The sequence below is a fragment of the Nelumbo lutea genome, chromosome 5 (assembly GCF_056320005.1).
Source record: "Nelumbo lutea isolate HS-2025 chromosome 5, American lotus-T2T, whole genome shotgun sequence".
NCBI classification, from domain to species: domain Eukaryota; kingdom Viridiplantae; phylum Streptophyta; class Magnoliopsida; order Proteales; family Nelumbonaceae; genus Nelumbo; species Nelumbo lutea.
This window is the reverse complement of record NC_142688.1, coordinates 53,177,181-53,199,073: the sequence shown is the minus strand read 5'-3', so window position 1 is coordinate 53,199,073 and position 21,893 is coordinate 53,177,181. Positions and strand designations below refer to the sequence as shown.

The 21,893-nt window shown below is 39.6% G+C and overlaps 1 protein-coding gene across 1 annotated transcript; it reads right to left on the bottom strand.

Moving 5' to 3' along the window:
* Nucleotides 1–1,861: 1,861 nt before the first annotated feature.
* Nucleotides 1,862–19,297, bottom strand: LOC148852435 (receptor kinase-like protein Xa21). The gene is made up of 3 exons (XM_088945796.1): nt 18,152–19,297; nt 15,938–17,489; nt 1,862–2,307 (listed from the first exon to the last, which is right to left on the bottom strand). Exons 1-3 carry the CDS (start codon nt 19,295–19,297, stop codon nt 1,868–1,870), a joined length of 3,138 nt encoding a protein of 1,045 aa, XP_088801922.1. The 3' UTR covers nt 1,862–1,867.
* Between the last annotated feature and the right edge of the window lie 2,596 nt (nt 19,298–21,893).

Here is a 21,893-nt window from a genome sequence, read left to right as displayed (position 1 = left end):
CAAACATATTATGCAAGAGCATTAATAAAAACACATAATAAAACAAAGCTGTAGTGGTGAGGCCGAATTCTTGTCATCCTCTTTAAGCAATTCCATCAATATCTACTCTTGCAAATAAAACCAAGATATCCATCTTGTGCATCGAACTATAATCTCCATCATCCTACTCCTTGATCCAATTTCAGGTCTTCCAAAATAAATAAGAAAACCTAATATATTGAACCTAAACAATAAAAGTAAATACTTGGGAAAACCAAATCAAGATCAAGAAACCACCCAAGCTGAATTACAATTTTGAATTATACAAATTGAATAATCAAACAAGCACACAGATAATTTTGGGCAAACCACAGCAGAAATACATAATAGTTTAACATATTATGTACCCTAATTTCAGATCACATGGCCCTAGGGTGTAAACCATTATACCTCCAATCAAACAAACCGAGAAAAGAGTAATCGCTTTATAAGATTTTATCAAGATAATCAGATTACTATTGGACTAATTTGAGCAAGCTTCAAATTCCAGACTTTAAACCAAAAGCTTTGATCACAATTGAAAGTTGTGAAACAAAATCGGATGGGAGAAAACTGTATTTTCTCCTCAAGTTCAACCTTGATATTTTGAACCAAGACAAATTAGATCCTAAGTAATGAGAAAGGTTGGAACTTTTGATATTGAATGCAGCCGAAGATGGTGCAACTTTTGATATTGAACAACTCAATCCTTGAGAACACAAAAGTATTTGGTTGCTAAAATCACCTTTTTTAATGGATGATTTCTATACTAGAAGATTCCCAAAAAATCTAATTTTCTAGCCTTTAATATTCTCTGAAATACTTCTCATTAATCGCTAATAAACCATAGAATAGTCCGAATTGAATCGGGTATTGGCTGGTTTTAGATAGAACACCAATTCAGTCCTAGTTTGACTAGTCAAAATAAAAGTCTTTAGTCTTGTAACTATATTTGAACCACTCCAAATAGGATTGTAATTTCTCAAGGGATAAGAGAGAAGACATTCTTGTATGACATGGGATCCATATGCCAATTGGACTGGACCATCATACAACCCATTAACCCACACTAAGTGGGTTGGGGCCACTAGGCCGAATTCATTCTTATTATGAATTGTTGAACATTTCAGCCCATTAATACCCAACACTAATTACTTAGGCCTCAGCTACCTTATGAGCCTAAGTCTAATGGTCCTAATCAAATTATATGTTCATCAGGGTTTTGGGTCTAATAAGACACTTGCTACATGATCTTTTATCCATTAAAATCCAATATTGGAATTCAGAAATGACTTATTCCCTTAACATATAGCTCAATATCATACCCTCTTACCAGTGGATACCAAGAAAGGATTATTTTACAAATACCTTTCAAAATAAACCATTTATATATACACTTTTACTTTGCAAGGCAGATTTCAACAGCCTTTAAAATCCAAATATCAATAATATTAACTATCTATTAAAGAGGGTATATTCACATGTATTCTCTTTGTTTGGCAAAGTGATTAACCCTAAAAGGATCTCACTAATTGACAAATAAAAAACAGTATATCTAAACATCTAGCCGAGTCTCATTATCAAGTCAGGGATCACAAGCAATGGTTCAATTATTTCACCTATCCAATAGTTAGGAATAATCCAAAACTTGACCACCTAAGTCTATCCCTTAGTTAAGAACAATTAGGCTATGTACCGAATATGGTGTCTTAAACATGATCCTAAAATGTAGTACAAGGGTTAAGTTAACATAAACATACCACATGACACATCTAGTAATTGAACTTTTATTCATATTTACAATCACTATTAGAGTTGAGGGTATACACTGTCACAAGATTTAGTAATGTTAGAGTTTAACCATACCTTCAATTGAATAATTCGGTCTCACTCCATGAACCTTAACTCCAAGAAAGACTTCTCTAATCAAATTCAATTCCTTGGTGACATCCCTTATGTTCATTCGTTCTCTTGGTGTTGCAATAGAGCATTGGACTCCAAATCTGATTACCCAAGTTAGACACACTTGCAATTTATCGACCATGTGAGTCCGATAACTGGAATAATTAATGCTAGTGTTCTCCTTAACGTGTTCTTCATTTGATATAAGCCTTGAATCCACAATCTTCATCACATGTTGAGGAAGAGCCATTTTGGCAAACTTATGCAGATTAAAATCACCTGTGAACATCTCATGTGTAGGTCGTTTTCCTGTGAACATCTCCAACAAAAGGATACCATAGCTGTACACGTCTCCATGTATTGCCACCTCATCACTTGTACCGTACTCTGAAATGTGTACGTCTCTTAATTCTTACGATTGTGAAGAATTGAAAAAGTATAATGTATTGCTAAATTTTGTTGAGTTTCATAAATTGACTTAAAGATTGTAATTTTAAAATAGATTTAAACATACTTTATAACTTTTTTAAATTTTCAAAATGCAATAAAAGAATCACCGAAAGTAAGTTGATTTCAACTTTATTTTACTTCAAATTTTGAGAAAGAAATAAAAAATCATTGAAAGTAAGTTGACTTTTAAATCAAAGTAGATAAAAAAACAAGGTAGAAGAATAGCTGAAGACTTATTACAATCCATATGTCCAAATACAACAATTGTAGGATTATGCAAACAAATAGGGCATAGAGGGAGGGATGGGGTCTACCATTGTCTTTGTGTGGTTGTGTTTCAGTTTGATGAGTTAGTTAGTCAGTTTAGTACTACAAATTTATTTTAGGTGATGAAAGTAGGTTTGTTTATTTCAGCCATTGTTTGAGTCCTACAAATTTATTTCGGTCACTCTTTTGATTTTATTATACTGTTTATTGTTGGTTTGAGCTGAGTTTCGTGGTTCACCTGGGTTGAACAGTTGAAGCAGTATTCTCTTATGGGAAACTTGGGTTTTGTGATTCACCTGGGTTGAACAGTCATGTTTACTCACTGATCAGTTGAACACATGTGTATTATACTGATATTATTCATTAAAATATACCTTCGGTGGCGGTAATGTTAGGTTGTATGTTCATGTAGAAGAGAAAAATTCTTCTGGTTGTAACATCATGATAGTTGTTTATAGTTTTTGCTAGAAAGTATGACAAAACAAACTCATGTTTAGAACAAGGTCTTATCAATTAAAGAGAATATAGGAGGCTAAAATAGGATTTAACTTTTTTTTTCCTTTTGTGTTTGCAATTTACATTTCACTCATCAAGGGTATTTTTAAGTCCAGTAGGATGATAGGATCAGTCCACAGGGGACATTTAAGTGTTAAGCGTTTGCTTGGCATTGATGGCAATACTTTAGAAAAAATGGTGTTCCAATTTTTTTTGAATCGTTTTTCCATAAAAAATGATGCTTTAAGACATGTCTTAGAAATCAAAACGGCATGGATTAGAGCAATACTGAATTTGACATTTCTTGGAATTGCCAACAGGGACATGAGGTGGTAGTGACATGCCACTGGATAATGGATACCAGTGCTGAAAACATTTCATAGAGCATTGATACCAAATAGAAAATGTTGTTATTACTCTAAAAAACATTAAACTAATAGAAATGTTTTCAAACAAAAAAAGGGTACCTTTTCTTAAAAAACGGTATTGTATCTACAACATCGATGCCAAACATATACTAATTCCATTTGAAAACATCAACTAGCCATCATCGGCGACAGGTCCTTTGAGAAGCCATGTTTGCATCCGGTAGAATTAGATCTGCTGAAAGAACCTGAGGTATGTGAAAGACCTCGAGTTGAAACTCAACAGAAGAGAATTGGACACAGGCACAAGCAGAGCCGTCATCGGCGACATTTGCGTCTTGGTCTTTCCAGGGGGAGCTATGACTTCGGTGGGAACCAGTGTTGAAAACCAGAACTTCCCGTCGGCAACTCCTGAGTTGCACATTTCAATGGATGATTTTGTGCCACTAGAACCGGTGACGGAGCAGGTGACAGCAGTCAAAGTTTGGAGGCGGGAATTTCTGGCTCAAATTCAAGTTTGAATTTTAAATCAGCCATTTTTTTTGGGTACGGTTATTGGACCGACTACTGTATCGTGGGTGAAAGAGGTACAGCCTGTCAAGGATTTGGATGTGGTTTGGAATCCGGGTCTGGATTGGACTGACGTTCTACCTTCAAATTCTAGCGGACCCAGCTTAGTCGTTCCCCTCTCCACTATTTGGGAACGGCTAAAACCTGATTTGGGCCCTAAGAAGGATAAGGCCCAATTTCTTGGTGCAAAAACTCTAATACGGTCGAAATGGTTCTTTAAACCAGCCGGGCCCGGGCTTCAAAAATTTTTAACAGGCGTTCCTCAGCAAAGGATATATGAGATTCTGTTGTGTTTAGATCTGGCAATTGGGTTGGGTGGGTCGGATTTAAGTTGGGTCAAAATATTTTGGGTTAGGTTGGCAAATGTTAGACCCTAACCCTAAATATTCAGGCTAGGATTGATTTATGGGTCAATTCGGGTTATTCAAAAAATAACTGAAATTTTAAAAATAAAGAAAAAATATAATAAAAATGCCAAAATTAAAAGAGTTAACATTAAAATTCCAAAAGTAAAATAAAAAATTCAAACATTTAACAATTCAAGTAATAAACAATAGAGAGTAAACACTAAATATTAAAGATTAAAGAGTAGAAATTTCTAAAAATACATAAACAATCCTAATTAGACCTAACAATTGGGTTAGCAGGTTGACCCATGACCCAACTCAGTTTTTCTGAATTGGGTAGGGTCGGGTCATTCTCAGATTCAGGTAAAGGAAGAAGAATTCACATCTTCGCCACAAACGCCACTACACATCCCAACAATGTCTTGGAAACATCTCCCAATGACAAGGACAAGAAATATTCCCAATATATGCTGAGATGTGCTGTGAGGCATTCCACAGAATGCGCCTCAAAAACGTCCCATAACACATTCCAACTATATATTGGGGACATCTCCCCATGAACATCTCAAATGTGGAGCGTTTTAGGGGCGCATACAGTGGGGGGCAGATGTGAACTCGGGGAAGAAAGGTCACCCTTTAAAGGCCTTTGTCTGCAGTCTTTTGGGCTTCGGTGGTGAGGGATGGGACCAGCCCAGATTTTTTTGGGTGGCTTGTAAAGTCTTTTCTATGGCTGGCCTTTGATTTTTCGCTTTGTTATAAGGCCAAGTGTTGTTTTGCCTCTTGTAGTGTGTGGCCAGCTGTGGCTTTTGGCCTTGGGTTACTTTTTTCACTTGTATTTTCTTGCTTCTTTTTAGTTGGAATCCATACCTTACGTTGTTAAAAAAAGATTGTGCCATACAAAACCGGATTGCGAAAATGAGGGTATGCATTGGTTAGTCTCTCTATCTAGTTGAACTACTTGACTAGCTACATGTTTACTTTTAATGGATTTTCAAGTAATTTGGATTCTGATATAGGTGTACATGGCAAGACTGAGGATTGTGCCATGTGGCATTGGTCGGACATGATCCTGGCTGTTCATTCCCAACAACCTCTAATCATTCCATAGCAAGGTCAAGTATAAAAGGGAGTGCCCACCTTAAGAAAGAGGACCTTTCTCCTACTTGCTCTATAACTCTCTTGCTCTCGAGTGACCTTGTCTAAGCCCTCGTCTCAAGCTTGGTTCGACTCTTGTCAAGCACTTGACTAACTTGATCATCAGAGTCTCTGCCCTTAGGATAACACTCGGGGCCTTTGACATGTGCTTTCTCCTTACTCTCATGTTGGACACCTCGACCTTGGCCAAAAGTGAAGTTACCTTATTGCCTTGGTCCCATCCTTGGCAGCAACAATTGGCGCTATTTGTGGCAACTTCTCAAGACTTCCCTTAAGAGAACATTGAACTCAAATCACTAAGCTTAAAAAAAATGAATGACAAATAAGATAACAATCAAAATGCTAAAAACCTGGTCACCATGGACCAATTCAAATTGGTCCTTAACCAATTGGGCTGAATAATTCAAAGATTGGACGAGGTGGGGCACCCGATAGGAGGCTGCACACAAGGTGGTCGTCCTGTTGGGAGCCTGGGGTAGTATAGTGGGCAATCCACTCATGTGTCGCAGGTCCAACACCCCCTCGGCCCCGTAAGGCCGACCCCTTAACATCCAACAGCAACAACCGACAGGCAAACAAGCTCCCGTTGAAGACATCCTACCTCCCCTCCAAGCTTACATTGATTGTTTCAAGAAGGAAGAGCTCGAAGTCCAAGACCTCGACCCTTTGGTCTCCATGCATGCTGTTATCAATGGCCTCCGGCCTGAACCTTTCAAATGGTCCATCTCTAAGATGTTGCTCAAGAATAAGGCAGAATTCTTGAAAAAGGCGCAGAAGTACATTTCTGCCGAGGAGGCCGAGGCTTGTGAGTGCCTCCAAGAACTTGAGGCTGAAACTAGCCAAAAAACCTCGAAGAAGAAGAGAAAAGACAAAGACAGTTGTGGCCATGATTACAACAACAACAAAGATACTAACAAGAAGTCGATGGCCCCTTCCTTCAGCAAATACATGCCACTCAACTCCACTCGAACGCATATCCTCATGCAAGTATGGAAGGATGAATACATGAAGTGACTTGCCAAGATGAAAAGGAACCCAAAGAGGGGCAACCTAAAGAAGTATTGTGAGTACCATTGCGGCACCGACCATGACACCAAGAATCGCTATGAGCTCAAACGAGACCTAGTCACTCATTAGCTATTGTCACTTGAAAGAATTTGTGGAGGGTGATATCAACGCCTCATCCTCATAGCAACAATAGCACCAGTAGTAGTATCACACCCTGGTAGGGGTCATTGACGTCATCTTCGGGGGCACAAACTCGGGTGGAGCATTGGTCTCGGCCCGGAAGGCATATGCCAAGCATCTTAACATCCAAAGCTCGGCACCCAAGAAGCCAAAGCCATACAACCTCATCTTCTTCTCAAATGATGACTTGAAGGGGGGTCTTGGTGCCCAATGACGACGCGTTGGTGGTGTCTATAATATCGCCTACTACATAGTGAAGAGGATACTTGTAGACTGTGACTCTTCAACATACATCATCTTCTATAAAACCTTCAACAAGATGAAGTTGACACCAGATCAACTACAACTAACTGACGTGCCATTGGTTGGCTTCTCCAGCATTGTCATCAAACCAAAAGGAAGAATAACCCTACCAACCACAATAGGGACAGAGCCTCGGTAGGTGATTGGGATGACCGAGCTCTTGGTCATAAAGATAGGCTCTCTGTATAACACCATCATTGGGAGGCCGACCCTTTATGCACTCAAGGCAGTCATTTTGTCCTATAACCTTGCCATGAAGTTCCCTACTGAGCATGGTGTCAAAGTCAGGGAAATCGACAGACAACCAGATACTGCTATGTTGTAGCACTAAAAGGAAAAAATAAAGACGCTTTGCTATTGGAAGGCTTAACCTCAGGGATGAACTAGCGAGCTAAGGTCAACTGACCAAGGACTTCATTTCACTTCCCCTAGACAAGGCGAAGCTTGAGAAGACGATGTGTGTTGGGTCCTGCCTTCCTCTAGATTGTGCGTGTTTGGTCTACCACTGACATGCTAGGAATTGACCCTTCGATCTTTACTTACAGGCTAAGCATGGACCCGAGTTGTAGGCCAGTTTGATAGAAAAAGAACTTTACACCAGAGCATTGGAAAGCCATCGGAGAGGAGGTAGACAAGTTACTTGATGCCAACTTCATCTAAGAGGTACATTACCCTAAATGATTGTCTAATGTGGTCATGGTTAAGAAGGTTAATGGAAAATGTCAAATTTGTATTGACTTTACAGACCTCAACAAAGCTTGCCCCAAAGATAGCTTTCCTTTTCTAAGAATCAATCACCTTGTTGACTCCACCACAGTTTATGAGCTATTAAGCTTCATGGGATCCTTCTCCAGATACAATCAGATCAAAATGCAACTTGGGAACGAGGAGAAGACCTCGTTCACCATCGAGCAAGGCACCTACTTCTACAGGGTCATACTCTTCGGACTGAACAACGCTAGAGCCATCTACTAGCGACTAGTGAACAAAGTGTTCAACGACCAAATGGGAAGGAATTTTGAGGCTTATGTTGATGACATGGTGGTGAAGAGGCCAAAGGCCAACCAACACACCTCGGGCTTTGACGAGACCTTTGCAATGTTGAGAAAATACAACATGAAGTTGAACCTTAGCAAGTGTTTCTTTGGCACCACCTTGGGCAAGTTTTTAGGCTTTGTCATCACTTAGCAGGGAATAGAAGCTAACCCAAAGAAAATACATGCTATACTTGTCAAGGAGCCACCTCGGTCCATCAAGAAAACACAAAGATTCACCAACGAAGTGGTTGCCTTTCTTTCAAGCCATTAAGAAGCTAAAATACTTCTAGTGGACTAAAGAATGCCAAAAAACCTTTGATGAGCTAAAGTCCAATCTCTCATCGCCCTCTCTATTAACATGACCCCTATTGAGATAAACTCTACTCTTGTACCTCTCGGATAGGGACAATGTTGTTAGCTCTATTTTGATACAAGAAAATGAAGGAGTATAGAGGCCGATCTACTATGTTAGTAAGGTCCTTTGTGACGCCAAGACAAAATATCCCAAGGTGGAGAATTAGCCTTTGCATTAGTGGTCTTGGTCATGAATCTTAGGCCCGACTTCTAGGCTTACAACATCATAGTATTGACTAGCCAAACCTTCAAGTCTATACTCTCCAGTTAGAGACCTCAGGTCGGTTGACTAAGTGGGCCATTAAGTTGTCTGAGTTTGATTTACACTACCAGCCGAAGCCTGCCATCAAGGCACAAGCCCTAACAGATTTCTTGGTGGAGTGTAACTTAGCAAAGACCTTGGCTAGGCTCCCATTGAAGATGAGGGACCTCAGTCAACCTGGAGACTATTTGTGGGTAGGTCCTCTAATGCTAAGGGAAGTGGAGAAGGCCTCACACTTCTCACCTCAAATGACAATGAGGTGGAATATGCACTACGGTTTAGCTTCCCTGCCTCTAACAATGAAGCTGAGTACGAAACCCTACTCACCAGATTATAGCTCGCCAAAGACCTTGGAGACAAACACATTGAAGTCTTCAGTGACTCTCAGTTTGTGGTGAACTAAGTGAATGTGGAGTATGAGGCCAGAGAGCCAAATATGGCTAAGTATTTGGCCAAAGTCTGGGAACTATCAAACCACTTCCAGCACTTCTTCCTACGGTAAATCTCACATGCCAAGAACACGAGAGCTAATGCCCTATCTAAATTAGTAAGTAGCTTAGGGTCGGCCTTTGGCCATACTTTACATGTTGAAAACCTTGTGTGGCCTAGCATTGAAGAGAATTAGGTGTGTCTAGTACAAGTTGAATCCTGCTAGATGAACCCCATCCTCACTTTTCTATGACATGAGCAACTCCCTTCTGATAAGAATGAAGTAAGGAGAGTCCGACGTCAAGTAGCCCACTACGTCTTGCTCGAAGGAAAATTGTACCGGAGATCCTTCACCTTGCCTACTTTTGATTCCTCTACTGAGAAGAGAGAGTACATGTTTCGAGAGATCCACAAAGGAATTTTTGATAACCCCCTCAGGTGTAGAGCATTAGCTCAAAAAGTACTAAGGCAAGGATATTTTTAATCGACCATACAAAAGGATGCTGCTGGACTAGTGCAGAACTATGACTGATGCCAGAGACACTCCAACATCTCCCATTGGCCAACCACAAACCTCTCATCTCTCAATAGTCCATGGCCTTTTGCTAGGTGGGGAAGGACCTCATTGGACCCTTAGCTCAAGCCATTGGGAACATGTAGTACTTGGTTGTTGTGGTAAATTATTTCACCAAGTGGGTTAAAGCTAATCCCTTGGCGACGACCATGACCAAAATGAACCAAAACTTCATTTGGAAGAATGTCATTTGCCTTTTCGACATCCCCCATATGCTCGTCACTGAAAACAACAAATAGTTCAATGATGCAAGGTTTAGAGTATGGCGTGCAAGTCTTGGAATAAAGCAACGATAAACTTTAGTTGGCTACCCCCAAACCAATGACTTAGTTGAGATAACTAATAGAACCATTTTGGGGGATTGAAGACAAGGTTGTATAGAGCCAAGGGTCTTTGGGTCGATGAGCTATATAGCATCTTTTAGGCCTATCTGATAATAACTCGAACCACCACTGGTGAGATCTTGTTCATCCTAACAGAGATCGACCAACTGATGCTTTGAGTTGAAGCATATAATGAGGTCGAGAATGATGAAGATTTGAGAAACAATTTAGACATGTTGGAAGGCATTCGCGAACATGCTCAGGTTAGGGTTGTAGCATATCAACAAAGGGTTGCCAGATATTATAGCTCCTGAGTGTAAGAGCGCCACTTCCATGAAGGTGACCTCGTCTTCAGAAACGTTATGGTGCTCAAGCCTGGCATTGGAAAACTTGTCCCCAATTGGGAAGGGCCTTACAAGATCAAGTAGGTGGTTGGTTCAGGCATCTTTTGATTGGAGTATTTGAGTGGAAGATCGGTACCTTGTACTTGGAACTCCAAGAACCTTCAAATGTACTACCAATAACGTGATCTCATGTATAAAAGTTTATCAATAAAAAGTGCAAAGTTCCTCCCACCTTGGCTTAAATATTTAGTGTAAAACGTTTTCGCTTCTTTTGATTAGTAGGACCCCTAAAACCTTGGCCATACGATTAGCTATAGCACATAACCTTTACCGAATAGAGGCTGAAATCCGAACCAGGTATTCTACCTTTCGTTTCTCTTGTTTTCATTTATTTTATTTTATTTCTTCGTATGGCTTCTCCTGCGTTGTGTTTTGCCATGGATTAACCAAAGTTGAGAGGGAAAGAGCCAATGGAGAATCAACTCCTATAAGCTTCTATAATCTCAAAATGTTCGCAACCTAGACTTGCCTCTCATTTTCCTTAGTAATGTGATGTTTATGCAGGTTTCAGTTGATATTTTTGGTTTTTAATCGTTAGTGTGTCATAGGCTTTCAGGTGATTGTTTTATTTTTAGTTTTCCCTTAGTGGTTATCATTAATTCTGTTCATTCTTTGGTTTCATTCTATTTATTGAAATTTTAAATCCTTTCATATAGAATAGTTAAAGATGCTGAATGCTAGTAGATCATTTCATTGTTCTTTGTTGTTCTATGTATTCTCTAGCTTTATCAATTGATGCTTATAATCATTGCTATGTTTAAGGTGTGTACAACATGTGATTATGTTCTCTTAATTCAGAGTGTTTAGTTTAATATTAGATTCTATGCATTTGTGCTTATCTGCACCCCGTGGGCCCCACCTATTGGACCTAGGAGAGAGGTGCCTAACCCCTTCCCTCCCCATTTGAGTCTTACCCGAACTAGTTTAGCCAGTGCTTCAAACTTTGGAGTCACTAATAAATCAAATCATTTTTTAATGTAAATCCCAGAGGTCCCATCACCTCCATTTCCTAAATTAATGGGTGGTGACTCCAAATCTAGCCTAACTGAGTCATTTTTCTAACACTCCAAATGACTAAGGCACACGAATCTCGAAGAGTCATACACCTACTTGCCTTTTGGCTAAGGCAAAGAACCTCTAGGACCTCAGCCACAGCACCGGCCCGTGATATCGACTTACTACCTAATGCAAACTAAGGATAACAAACATGCTAAAATGAGCAACACTACTTCGTTAAGTCAAAGAAACTCTGTGACCTCAGCCAGGCAATGCTTGCTAGGCCTCGGCTGAACGTGGGTCAATTTGCTAAGTTCCTAATGAAAGCTAGGCCAAGTAGGCTAAGGCATTCACATCCTTTTCCTTCTCACCAAGGAAAGGGGCCCCTAGTCCTTGGTGGAAAAGCTTGACCTTGGCTTAACTACCTCGATAGGGAAGAAGGACAAGATGGGTGAGCTAAGGAAATTGCTTCCCTTTCCCTCTCTTTAGGTAAAGGGTCCCTGAGCCCTCGACAGCAAAGTTTGGCCTAATAGCAAGTTTTTTTTGCTACTTGTGACCTTTCAGACGGGGGGAGCAATTGGCCCCAAGTGTAAAAGAAAAAAATAAGAAAAATAAGAAGGCACAAGATAGACAAAAAAACTTAATCTATTTTTCATTCGTTTGCACTATATGAGCTTTACAAAAAGTCAACCTTGGTTGGAGGAAGCCGAGCCCCTTACCAAAAATAGATAAGCAAAAACAAAAGGACAATCCAAAGCTATATGGGGAGAATAGACAAAAAAAGAATGAAACTCCTTAGACGAGACCTCGACCCCATGCAAAGCATCCTCAAGCCTTAACGTCCACATGTTCGTTGGCTGCCTTAGATTGTGCAGACTACTTATTGTCGACCTAGCCCTCAAAGGGCTACATTGCCTTAGCTGGCCCCGTGGCCTCGGATGCCTCATCACTCCTAGACTAGACCCCTAGTAAGCTGATGTCAAAATTTGGTTGAAGCACCAGCACTTGGGCCTTCGTGTCTTTATTGCCCTCCAAGTTGTAAGTAACACTGAACTTGGCCATCTCATCTTTATAGGCTTTGATGGTTTTCCACTCCTCAACAGCCTTAGTCGAGGCCTCCTGAGCCTTCTTTTCTGCCTTCTAGTGCTTCTCCCTAGTCCCGTTTAGAGAGACCCAGAGAGCCCTCACCTACTCCTTGGTTGAGACCTTGGCATTCATCTCCTTCCTATGGTTACGCTCCTCAGGTGTCATTGCAATAAATGCCTCTTGGTCGCTTAGCACCTCGGTCAACTGACACTTTAGCTTGTCGATCTCCTCCTAGGATGTCTTTAACTGCTAAAGGAGGACCTCCACCTTGTCGCATAGGTTGATGGCAGTGGAAGATGTCTACAAGGGACAAACGATTGTTAGTCAAGAAAGCAAAGTAAAGAAGAAACTTGACCAAGTATAAGGAATAGAAGCCTCACCTTAGCTAACCAATCCAACAACATGTCCCAGACCCCCTAGGTGGACACTTGGGGCTAGGATTTCCTGTCCCCTACTGAGAGAATCCCAGTCACTAGGGCTCGACCGACCCCCAAGATGCTGAGGGAATCGCCCTCCCGGACGTTTTAGCTAGGGCTGAAGATTTTGTGACTCACTGGTGGCATGTCATTGTTGCGATTAGAAGAGTGGAGATCTGATTGCTGAGAGCTCCTAGTAGTTCCCTCGGCTTGTTAGTCCTTCACTGCTAGACTCTTCCCCCTTGGAGGTTGGGAGGCCTTGACATGTTTTTTGGTTGTTGCCACCCTTATCCTCTCGGCCTTGTTAGGCACCTTTGCACGAGGCGGTTCCTTTGGGGCAGCCATCTCCTTTGGGGTAGGCCTCTTCGACGAGCCCTCGCCTATGCCCCTCTTGGTGGCTTATCCATCTATGTGATGTGGTCTTTGATGCCACCATTCATCTCTAAAATACATAACATAACATGTTAGTACCAGGACAAGAGTAATCTGACATAAATAGCCAACGACAAGAGTGCCCATACTGAGGCGAGTGGAGTTGAGACCAGCCCACACCAAGGCTTCCTCTACTATCAAAGGCTCAATGTGAACTGCCCCCATCAACCGAATCTAGATCATCACGTTGGCCTCCTTATCATTATTATATGGTCGTATCCTCTCAGCCATGAGATCAGACTTCCCCTAGTCAGACATGAAAGGCCAACCCTTCAAACAGGACACAGAGAAATACTTCTTATTCTAGTTGTAGACGGATGACAGGTTGTCCACTACTTTACCTCGTTGGCCTTGGAAGTAGAATAAGCTGGCCCCAGTAGGATGCTTCCTCAAGGTAAACATGCATTGTAAGATGTTGACGGTGACAAACACACACACCTTGGAGGTAGGCCATCACTAACACAGCTATAATAGTCCTAACGACACTGGGAGCTAACTAACAAAGGGAGATATTGCAGTAGTTAAGGAGCTCGAAGATGAGTGGAGGAAGGGGGAATTGGAGGTTGAAGTGGAGGTAGTGCTCATGCACACACACTTTCCCCTTGGTTGGCTGACATGGCTTGTCGTTGACGCTAGGGACTCTAAGCCTATAGCCCTGAGTAATATGGTACATTTTAGCAAAATCCCTTGCACTTTGCTGAGTTCACAGTCCAAATTGGAGCGTGGATAACGCATCGGCATTGCATCTCGGCCTTCGGCCTTAGGTAGCTCTTTAGGAGTGGGGTCTTCGGACTCCTCTAAATCAACCACCTCAAGGTTTGGCAAGGCATTCCCCGTGGCGTTGTCCCTCGGCCTCGTAAAGCTAGTACTTTCATGGGGAGATTCCTTGCCGCCTCGCCAGCTACACTCAGCGCCTCTAGGGGTAGCCCTCTCCCTTCAGGCACCTGAGGGGAGCTCTCGGGTTCACTGGTGGTATCCTCATTGCTGGACAAGGTGGAATGGGGAGTGCTGGTGTTAGTAAGGTCAGGAGGTTCATAGCATTTAGGACCGAAGTCTAAGTATGACATGGTTCTAGGAGAAGTCCTTTATCTAATAAACTAAGTTTGAGGAAGAAGGCTAAGGGTTTGGCTGGTTGGTGACCGAGGTCTCTAGAGACTTAAGAGGAAGTGAGCAAATGGCAGGGAGCTACCTCAACCAACAGCCCTATTTAAAGGAAGACATATGGCTCGGATCTTTTCAATCCAACGGTTGTGGAACTACTGGCCTGACAGCTCGAATTGATGCGTGCCATATGGTGTGGACCTTAGGAATGTGAAACAATACCGAAGGAATTAGCCAACCCAACTGATGATCCAAGTCAAGAACAACCCAAGTTGGGTGACCCACAACCTGCCTCATGCATGGACCTGACTGATCGATGATTGATGCCCATTCTGCATAGGGATGCACAACAATGCCCATACAAAGCACATCCAATGAACGTGGATGTCTCATGCCCATGTCAGATATGGCCCTGTGCTCTCGACCCATTGAGATCCTCCAAGAGAAGAATAGAGAAGTCAACAAGGAAGCAATCTCCACAGGTTTACCTAGGGAAGCACCTAGCAGTCGAGGCTGATGCCTTTGCTCTATCCTATGCCTCTAGAAGAGCACTGTAGCACTCTCTTCAGTTGAAGCCGAGGTCTCTGCTGAACACATCGCTTGACCGCATCCATCACGGCTCAAGAGTGGGGGGCAAGTGACATAGATGCACATGGCAAGGCCCAAGATTGTGCTACATGACATTAGTCAGATGAAATCCTAGCTGCCCATTCCCAACAACCTCTGACCACTCCATGGCAAGGTCAAGTATAAAAGGGGGTGCCCAACTTAAGGTAAGAGGACCTTGCTCCTATTTGCTCTCGAGTGACTTCATTTGAGCCCTCGTCTCAAACTTTTAGGTCCGATCCCTCTCAAGCACTTGACAACTTGATTGTTGGAGTCTCCACCCTTCGGATAACACCCGGGGCCTCTAACATGTGCTTTCTCCTTGCTCTCAAGTTGGATACCTCGACCTCGGTCAAAAGCGAAGTTACCTTAATGCCCTTGGCCTCATCCTTGGCAGCAACGAATTCAATTACAGGTGTTCCCAATTCAATTAATCCGATTAAATTTGATCAAACATGGGTCCATCCCTATCCGATCGGATATGATCTGATTCAATCCTATTTAGACATCTATATATATTTGAATTATATTGTACTTATTAATAAAACTGGTTTGAATGACGTAGTTTTGCTGAAGACTGATGGGTTCAAGTTTCATAGAAGTATATTTAATTCCTTTTATTCTTGTTGTACAGTATCAAATTCCTTTTTGGCTCATTTTTATTGATAATATATAATACTTTTGACAGTAATAGTTTACTTTATAGCTATTATTCCATATCTGTTTTCAATTCGAATTTGATGCATATTTAAAATTTAATAAATCAGAATTGGATTTAGGTATATCCAACTGAATCTGATTTATTTACATCACTAGCTGATCCAAATTATCAACAAATAGAATGTTTTAGTTGTTACCTGGAGCCATATATCCGATAGATCCTTTTACTGCAGATGACCCGCTAGTCTTGCAAGAAAAATTGTTGGTGATTTCTGCAAGTAACCTTGCTGAACCAAAATCGCTTACATGAGCAGTCAAATCATCATCAAGAAGAATGTTGCTTGGCTTCAAATCACAATGGATAATTGGTGTTTCACAGTGGTAATGCAGATAATCCAGTGCAGATGCCACATCAATTGCAATGTTCAGTCTCTGTAGAATGTTTAATGTCTTGACTTCCTTGTGTAAATCTAAGTCCGGATGCAACCATTTTTCTAGACTACCATTAGGCATAAATTCAAAAACCAGGGCCTTGAAATCGTTGCTTTTGGAATCCATGCTTGAGCATGAAGTTATAATTTTGACAATATTTCTATGCCGGATGTTTTTCAGTATGTTGCATTCAGCTATAAAGTTCTTCATCAAAGCCCTTGGTTGTTGAAGGCTAAATACCTTTATTGCTACAACTGTTTCACTTTCACCTCGATTGATGAGATTTCCTTTATAAACACAGCCAGAACCTCCTGAACCAATCAAATTAGCTTCTGCAAATCCATCAGTAGCTTGAAAAAGCTCAGTATAAGATACCTTCAATTGTCTATCTCCTATAGGGGGTGTAGGTGAAGATTCTCTCTTGGGTTTTCTTATCCAATAAAAAATGGACCAACTTAATATGAAAGGAAACACCACACTAACTACTACAACCAGTACCTTAAATCCAATAGGCTTTCCTCCTTTCATGGACGTGGAACAGCTCGGCAATTGCAATTCAGGAATACCACCACAAAGCCTACTATTCCCAACGACATTAATTTTGCTTAAATTTGCAAAGACCCCTTCTGTTGGTACCTCACCCTCAAGATTGTTGAAGGACAGATCCAAACTCTCCAAAAAGGGAAGATTCTCAAATTCTTTCGGAATCAGTCCTGATAAGTTATTGAGTGAGAGATCAAGCACCTCAATAGCCCTCAATAAGCTCAAAGATGAAGGAATATTTCCATGGAAGAAATTGGCTCCCAAATAAAGATATCGCAAGCTACCACAAGCGCCTAAAGCAGCAGGAATTTCACCAGATAACTTATTTCCAAAGACAGCTAGTTGCTCAATGTATTTCAGATTACCTACTTCCGGTGGTAGAGAGCCGGAGAGAGAGTTATGTTCCAAGTTGAGGTAAAACGTTAAAGAAGAAAGACCGATTAACTGTTTAGGTACAGCACCTGTAAGCTTGTTATAAGAAAGGTTTAATTGTTGCAAAGAAATAGAATCACCTAGGCAAGAAGGAATTTTTCCATGAAGTCTGTTCTCCTCTAAACGGAGATTATACAAAGGAGTGATGTTGCATATTGAGGGTGGAATCTCTCCTACGAATCTGTTTCTTTGTAGAAACAAGACTTCAAGCTTCCTTAACTTTCCTATAGTAGGGGGAATGCTCCCTGTCAGAAAGTTGAACGACATGTCTAGATAATTTAAATTGATGAGATTCTCAATACCAACAGGGATGCTTCCAGAAATTTGGTTTCCATTCATGATGTCATGGTAGGTTAAGGGTTTACTTGAACTTGACCTAGCTTGCCTCAGGCGCATCAGCCTAAACCTAAACTCAGTCCAAATTGAATCGGGGTCAAAGAATCAATGTTTTGTATTATTTATTAATTAAATAGTTAATTGATCAATGCTAACAATTAGTTATTTGGTTATGAATTAATTGAATATTAAATATCACTTTAATTAATTTTGATTATTAATTAATTAATCAGTAGGATTGCAAATAAATCAGATCCAATCCAATAAGAAGCAGATTTGGATACTCCTCTTAATGCTAACAAATTGGATTGGATAAAAAGAAGCTGATCCGTTAACATATCGAATTCAAATATAGACCAATCCAATCTGTCATGACTTGATTTGATCCATTAGTTATGAAATATTATATATTATATATTATTTACGAATTTATATATATATATATATATATATATATATATATTCTGTATATAATTTATGTATTACATATTTTAATATATTATTATATTATATAAATATAATATATTATTATATTATATAAATATAATATATTATTATATTATATAAATATACTATATTATTTATATTACATCATCAAGTTTTTTATTACAATTATAATAAAATCAGGTATACGATAATATATTCGATTTGAAATTGAATCATACTATTGAAAATCCAATAGATTGGGTCGAGAGATTAGTAATAGAGTTGGGAAATGGGCCTCTAAGATCATTCTCGTATAGTTCCAAATATGCTAAACTAGTACAATTGGTCAAAGAAGTGAGAAATCTCAAGTGATTAGCTTCCCTTGTTCCCAATCGATTTCCACCAATGTCTAGAGTACTGAGATATTGAAGATTACCAAGATTAGCAGGGACTGGTCCAAGAAAATTGTTTGAGGAGATATCAATAAGCGTAAGACCTGAAATATTGGAAAGGGACTGAGGAATTCGTCCAGCAAAATGGTTACAAGCAATACCTATCTGTTGGAGATTTGGAAGGGTGAGGTCTATATCAGCTGGAAGCCTCCCGTGCAATTGATTGGATGTAGCGTAAAACAATTCAATAGATGATATATTGTAAAATGAGCAAGGGAACGTACCAGAGAGCTTATTTTCATCAAAAACAACAGTTTTTAATCTTGTCATCTGGCCCATACTTTCCGGAATGTTTCCTTCCAAAGCATTATATGATATCCGAAGATCTTCGAGCGATGAAAGGTTTCCAAAAGAATGTGGAATCCGTCCGCTCAAAGAATTTATGCTAAGAAACATCTGTGTAAGCTTAGACAAAGACCCAAGCTCATTGGGTATCCTTCCAGTGAGGTTGTTCTTTCTTATATCTAGCACTCTGAGGTCATGGCAGCGAGTCAAATTGGTAGGTATTTCTCCTTGTAAGGAATTGGTGGAGAGATTGAGGAATCGTAAGCGGAACAGGCGACCAATTTCTTGGGGGATTGTACCATGGAAACCATTGTTTGAGAGGTAGATACCTCGAAGAAAGGTGAGGTTTCCTATGTATGGAGGTAGAATTCCTTCCAAACGATTGTCACTTAAATCTAAGAAGGTAACTCTTTGGTGCTTACGACCACATGTAACGCCTTTCCACTTACAGAAATGGAGAGACTCGTTCCAAGAATTTAGAGCTCCCAAGGGATCGTAGATATGATTATTCTTGAACCCTAACAAGGCCAATCTATCGGTCTCGTTTCCTAAGCTGGTAGCAATGGTGAGGGTGGAAACTTCTAAACCCAACAAGCTTGCAAACAAGAGAAAGAAGACATAAATAGATAACCTATGCAGACTTGAACTCATCTCTAATACAAAGAGTTGGGAAGAGAATGTCTGGATCTGCTAAAAACAATAATTTGGCGGTAAATAGCGGATTTTAGCGAAAAAAGAAAAGAAAAGAAAGAATAACCACATCAGCTATCCGATGCACCAAAGTCCCCAACAACTGACGTCTCTGCTAAGTTGTTTGGAAAACAGCCCAGCTTGTTATAGTCCAAGCAACCAAGCTTCTCTTTTCGGTGGTTGGGTTTTGTCAACAGTGGCTTACGTCTTCTTTTGAGTAGAAGATAGAACACGGGAGCCAAGTCCCGCCCGCCAATACGGACATAGAAAAGAATGAAGAAATTAAAGCAAAACTAGTTAGTGACGAGGTCCGAGCTAAGCTAACCAGTGATAGCAACAATGTCCTAGAGGTTACAAAGAATTGGGATCTGCTACTCGTGCAGTGCGCCTCACAACGGCCTCACCAGCGTGCATTGGAAACATCTCCCGTAAAATAATAGAAGATCTTATCAATACACATTGGGATGTAGGGGTATAAATGGGTCGAATTCAAATCGAATCAGGTAATATCTGAATTTGAATTCGATTAAAAAATCCAATATTCGAATTCAATTTGATATCCAATGGATATTGAAAATTAATATTTGAATTTGAATCCGATTAAATATTCAAATATTTGATTTGATTCGAATTAGACTAATTAATTATTTTAGATAATTAATAAATATATAAAATAAAAATTTTATTGATATGAAATATATAAATTAATTATTATATATAAAATATTTTATATATTATATATAAGAATTAAATAATCGGTCAAATTTGGATATTTATCGAATCGAATCAGGTCATATCCGAATTCGAATCCGGTTAACTATTTGGTATGAATAGAATATCCGAATTCGACCGATTAGATATTCAAATTATTTGAATTTGATTCGATTATATCAAATATCGAATTCAAAATCAGATTTTCGAATACCGCTTACACCCCTAGTGCGATGTGCCTGTGAGGTCAATGTGAAGCGCCATGTGTGGGGATGTGCCTACAAAATTATTGCCATAGATATTTACTAGTGGATTATTGTGGAAATACTTTTATGAAAGCACTTTTATAAAAGTACTTTTGCACGAAAGCACTTTAATAAAAATACTTTTATGAAAGAACTTTTACAAAAATATTTTTATAAAACCACTTTTATGAAAGTACTTTTATCAACGTATGTTTATGAAATGACTCTTATCAAAATACTTTTACAAAAGTAGTTTTACATAGGACACTTGTCAGTATGAAAAGAATTCATTTTTAGGAAAAAAACATTTGATTCATAGCAACATTTTCTCATTATGCCTATTTTTACCTATTCTTGTCCATTTTAGAATTTCATCTTGGATAAGAATGAGAATTAAACCAAATATGGCCTTATTCCATCTCGATAACTTAGGTCAGGAGTATTCCTAACAAAGTGGCTCATCGCATAGGAGTCTGAATTCTCTTGCCCACAATAATTCTGCCCACGTCTATCCATATAACATCGCAGCCACACATGGAGAACATCTCATCCTCCTACATGGTATTATGCATGGGGAGATGTCCCCAATGCACAAGGGTAATATGTTGTGGGCATAGTTCTTGTGGGCGGGAGATCCAGAGCCATAGCCATAGTGCCTTTGGCTTTATCTTATAAGAGACCGAGTACTTGCAAGTACATATTGTATCTTCTGATATTTTTGATCCGAGATAATTGAATTAGTGCAATTGCACTTCAAATAAAAAAAAGGGGGGAGGACCAATCTTCCCTTCTGCACTAATCAAAGAGTGAAAACAAAATATCTCCTCTACAACATTGCAACATGGATTGTGATTTTGTCTTTCTAGCTAGCATTTGCACAATTATTGGAACGTCTACAATATCCATGTCTTAACTCAAGCTGCCCATGCACTGATCCTAAATAAAAGACCACGTTGGCACCAATCCGGATTTGTATGCCATAATTAATTTATTATATATAATTTTTGCCTGCAAAATTAAAATTACGAAACCCAATTTCTAATTAAAGAGCTTGGGACTTGTAATTGTGTTTTTGTTGATTATCATTTACTTGGACACCCTCTTAATTACGTTTTGATTGCCTTCTGTAGTGATCTGTTTGTAATGTTTTTGTTTGAAAATGGTGTGAACTCCTAAAACGATCTTGTATAAAATGTAAGAAGGCATGGACGTTTTTTTTTTTTTTATTCCAATATGAGCATTTTATATATGTATTCTCGTTTGATTAATTTGTTCGAATGGATGTTAGTGTCAAAAGCATCCTTAATTTCTCTGTATATTCCCATCTCGTTTGATTAATATATAATGATTTATTTACATCTAAAATGTAACAAAACAAATGGTCCGTCATCCCAGAAATGGTAATCGTAACTCGTAAGACAAAATTTGAGCTAAAGAGTGCCCCAACAATACACTTCCTAGCACTAAATAGGCAGTCAAAATAAGAAAATAAGAAATGTGTAAATTACAAACAGTTCATGTGTTTTTTATATTGATTGAAACTTAAACCATTAAAGTATTTATTTCTTATATGGTTAAGATTTATGTAAGCTTCCCTACCT

What these genes read in the sequence shown, in the direction of transcription:
- LOC148852435 (XM_088945796.1), bottom strand. Translation starts at nt 19,297, where the DNA reads ATGAGTTCAAGTCTGCATAGGTTATCTATTTATGTCTTCTTTCTCTTG. An exon ending in CCCAATCTATTGGATTTTCA is followed by an intron (nt 17,490 to 18,151) that starts ATAGTATGATTC and finishes ACCTACCATGAC; the next exon opens with ATCATGAATGGAAACCAAAT. An exon ending in TATCGGATATATGGCTCCAG is followed by an intron (nt 2,308 to 15,937) that starts GTAACAACTAAA and finishes TACACATTTCAG; the next exon opens with AGTACGGTACAAGTGATGAG.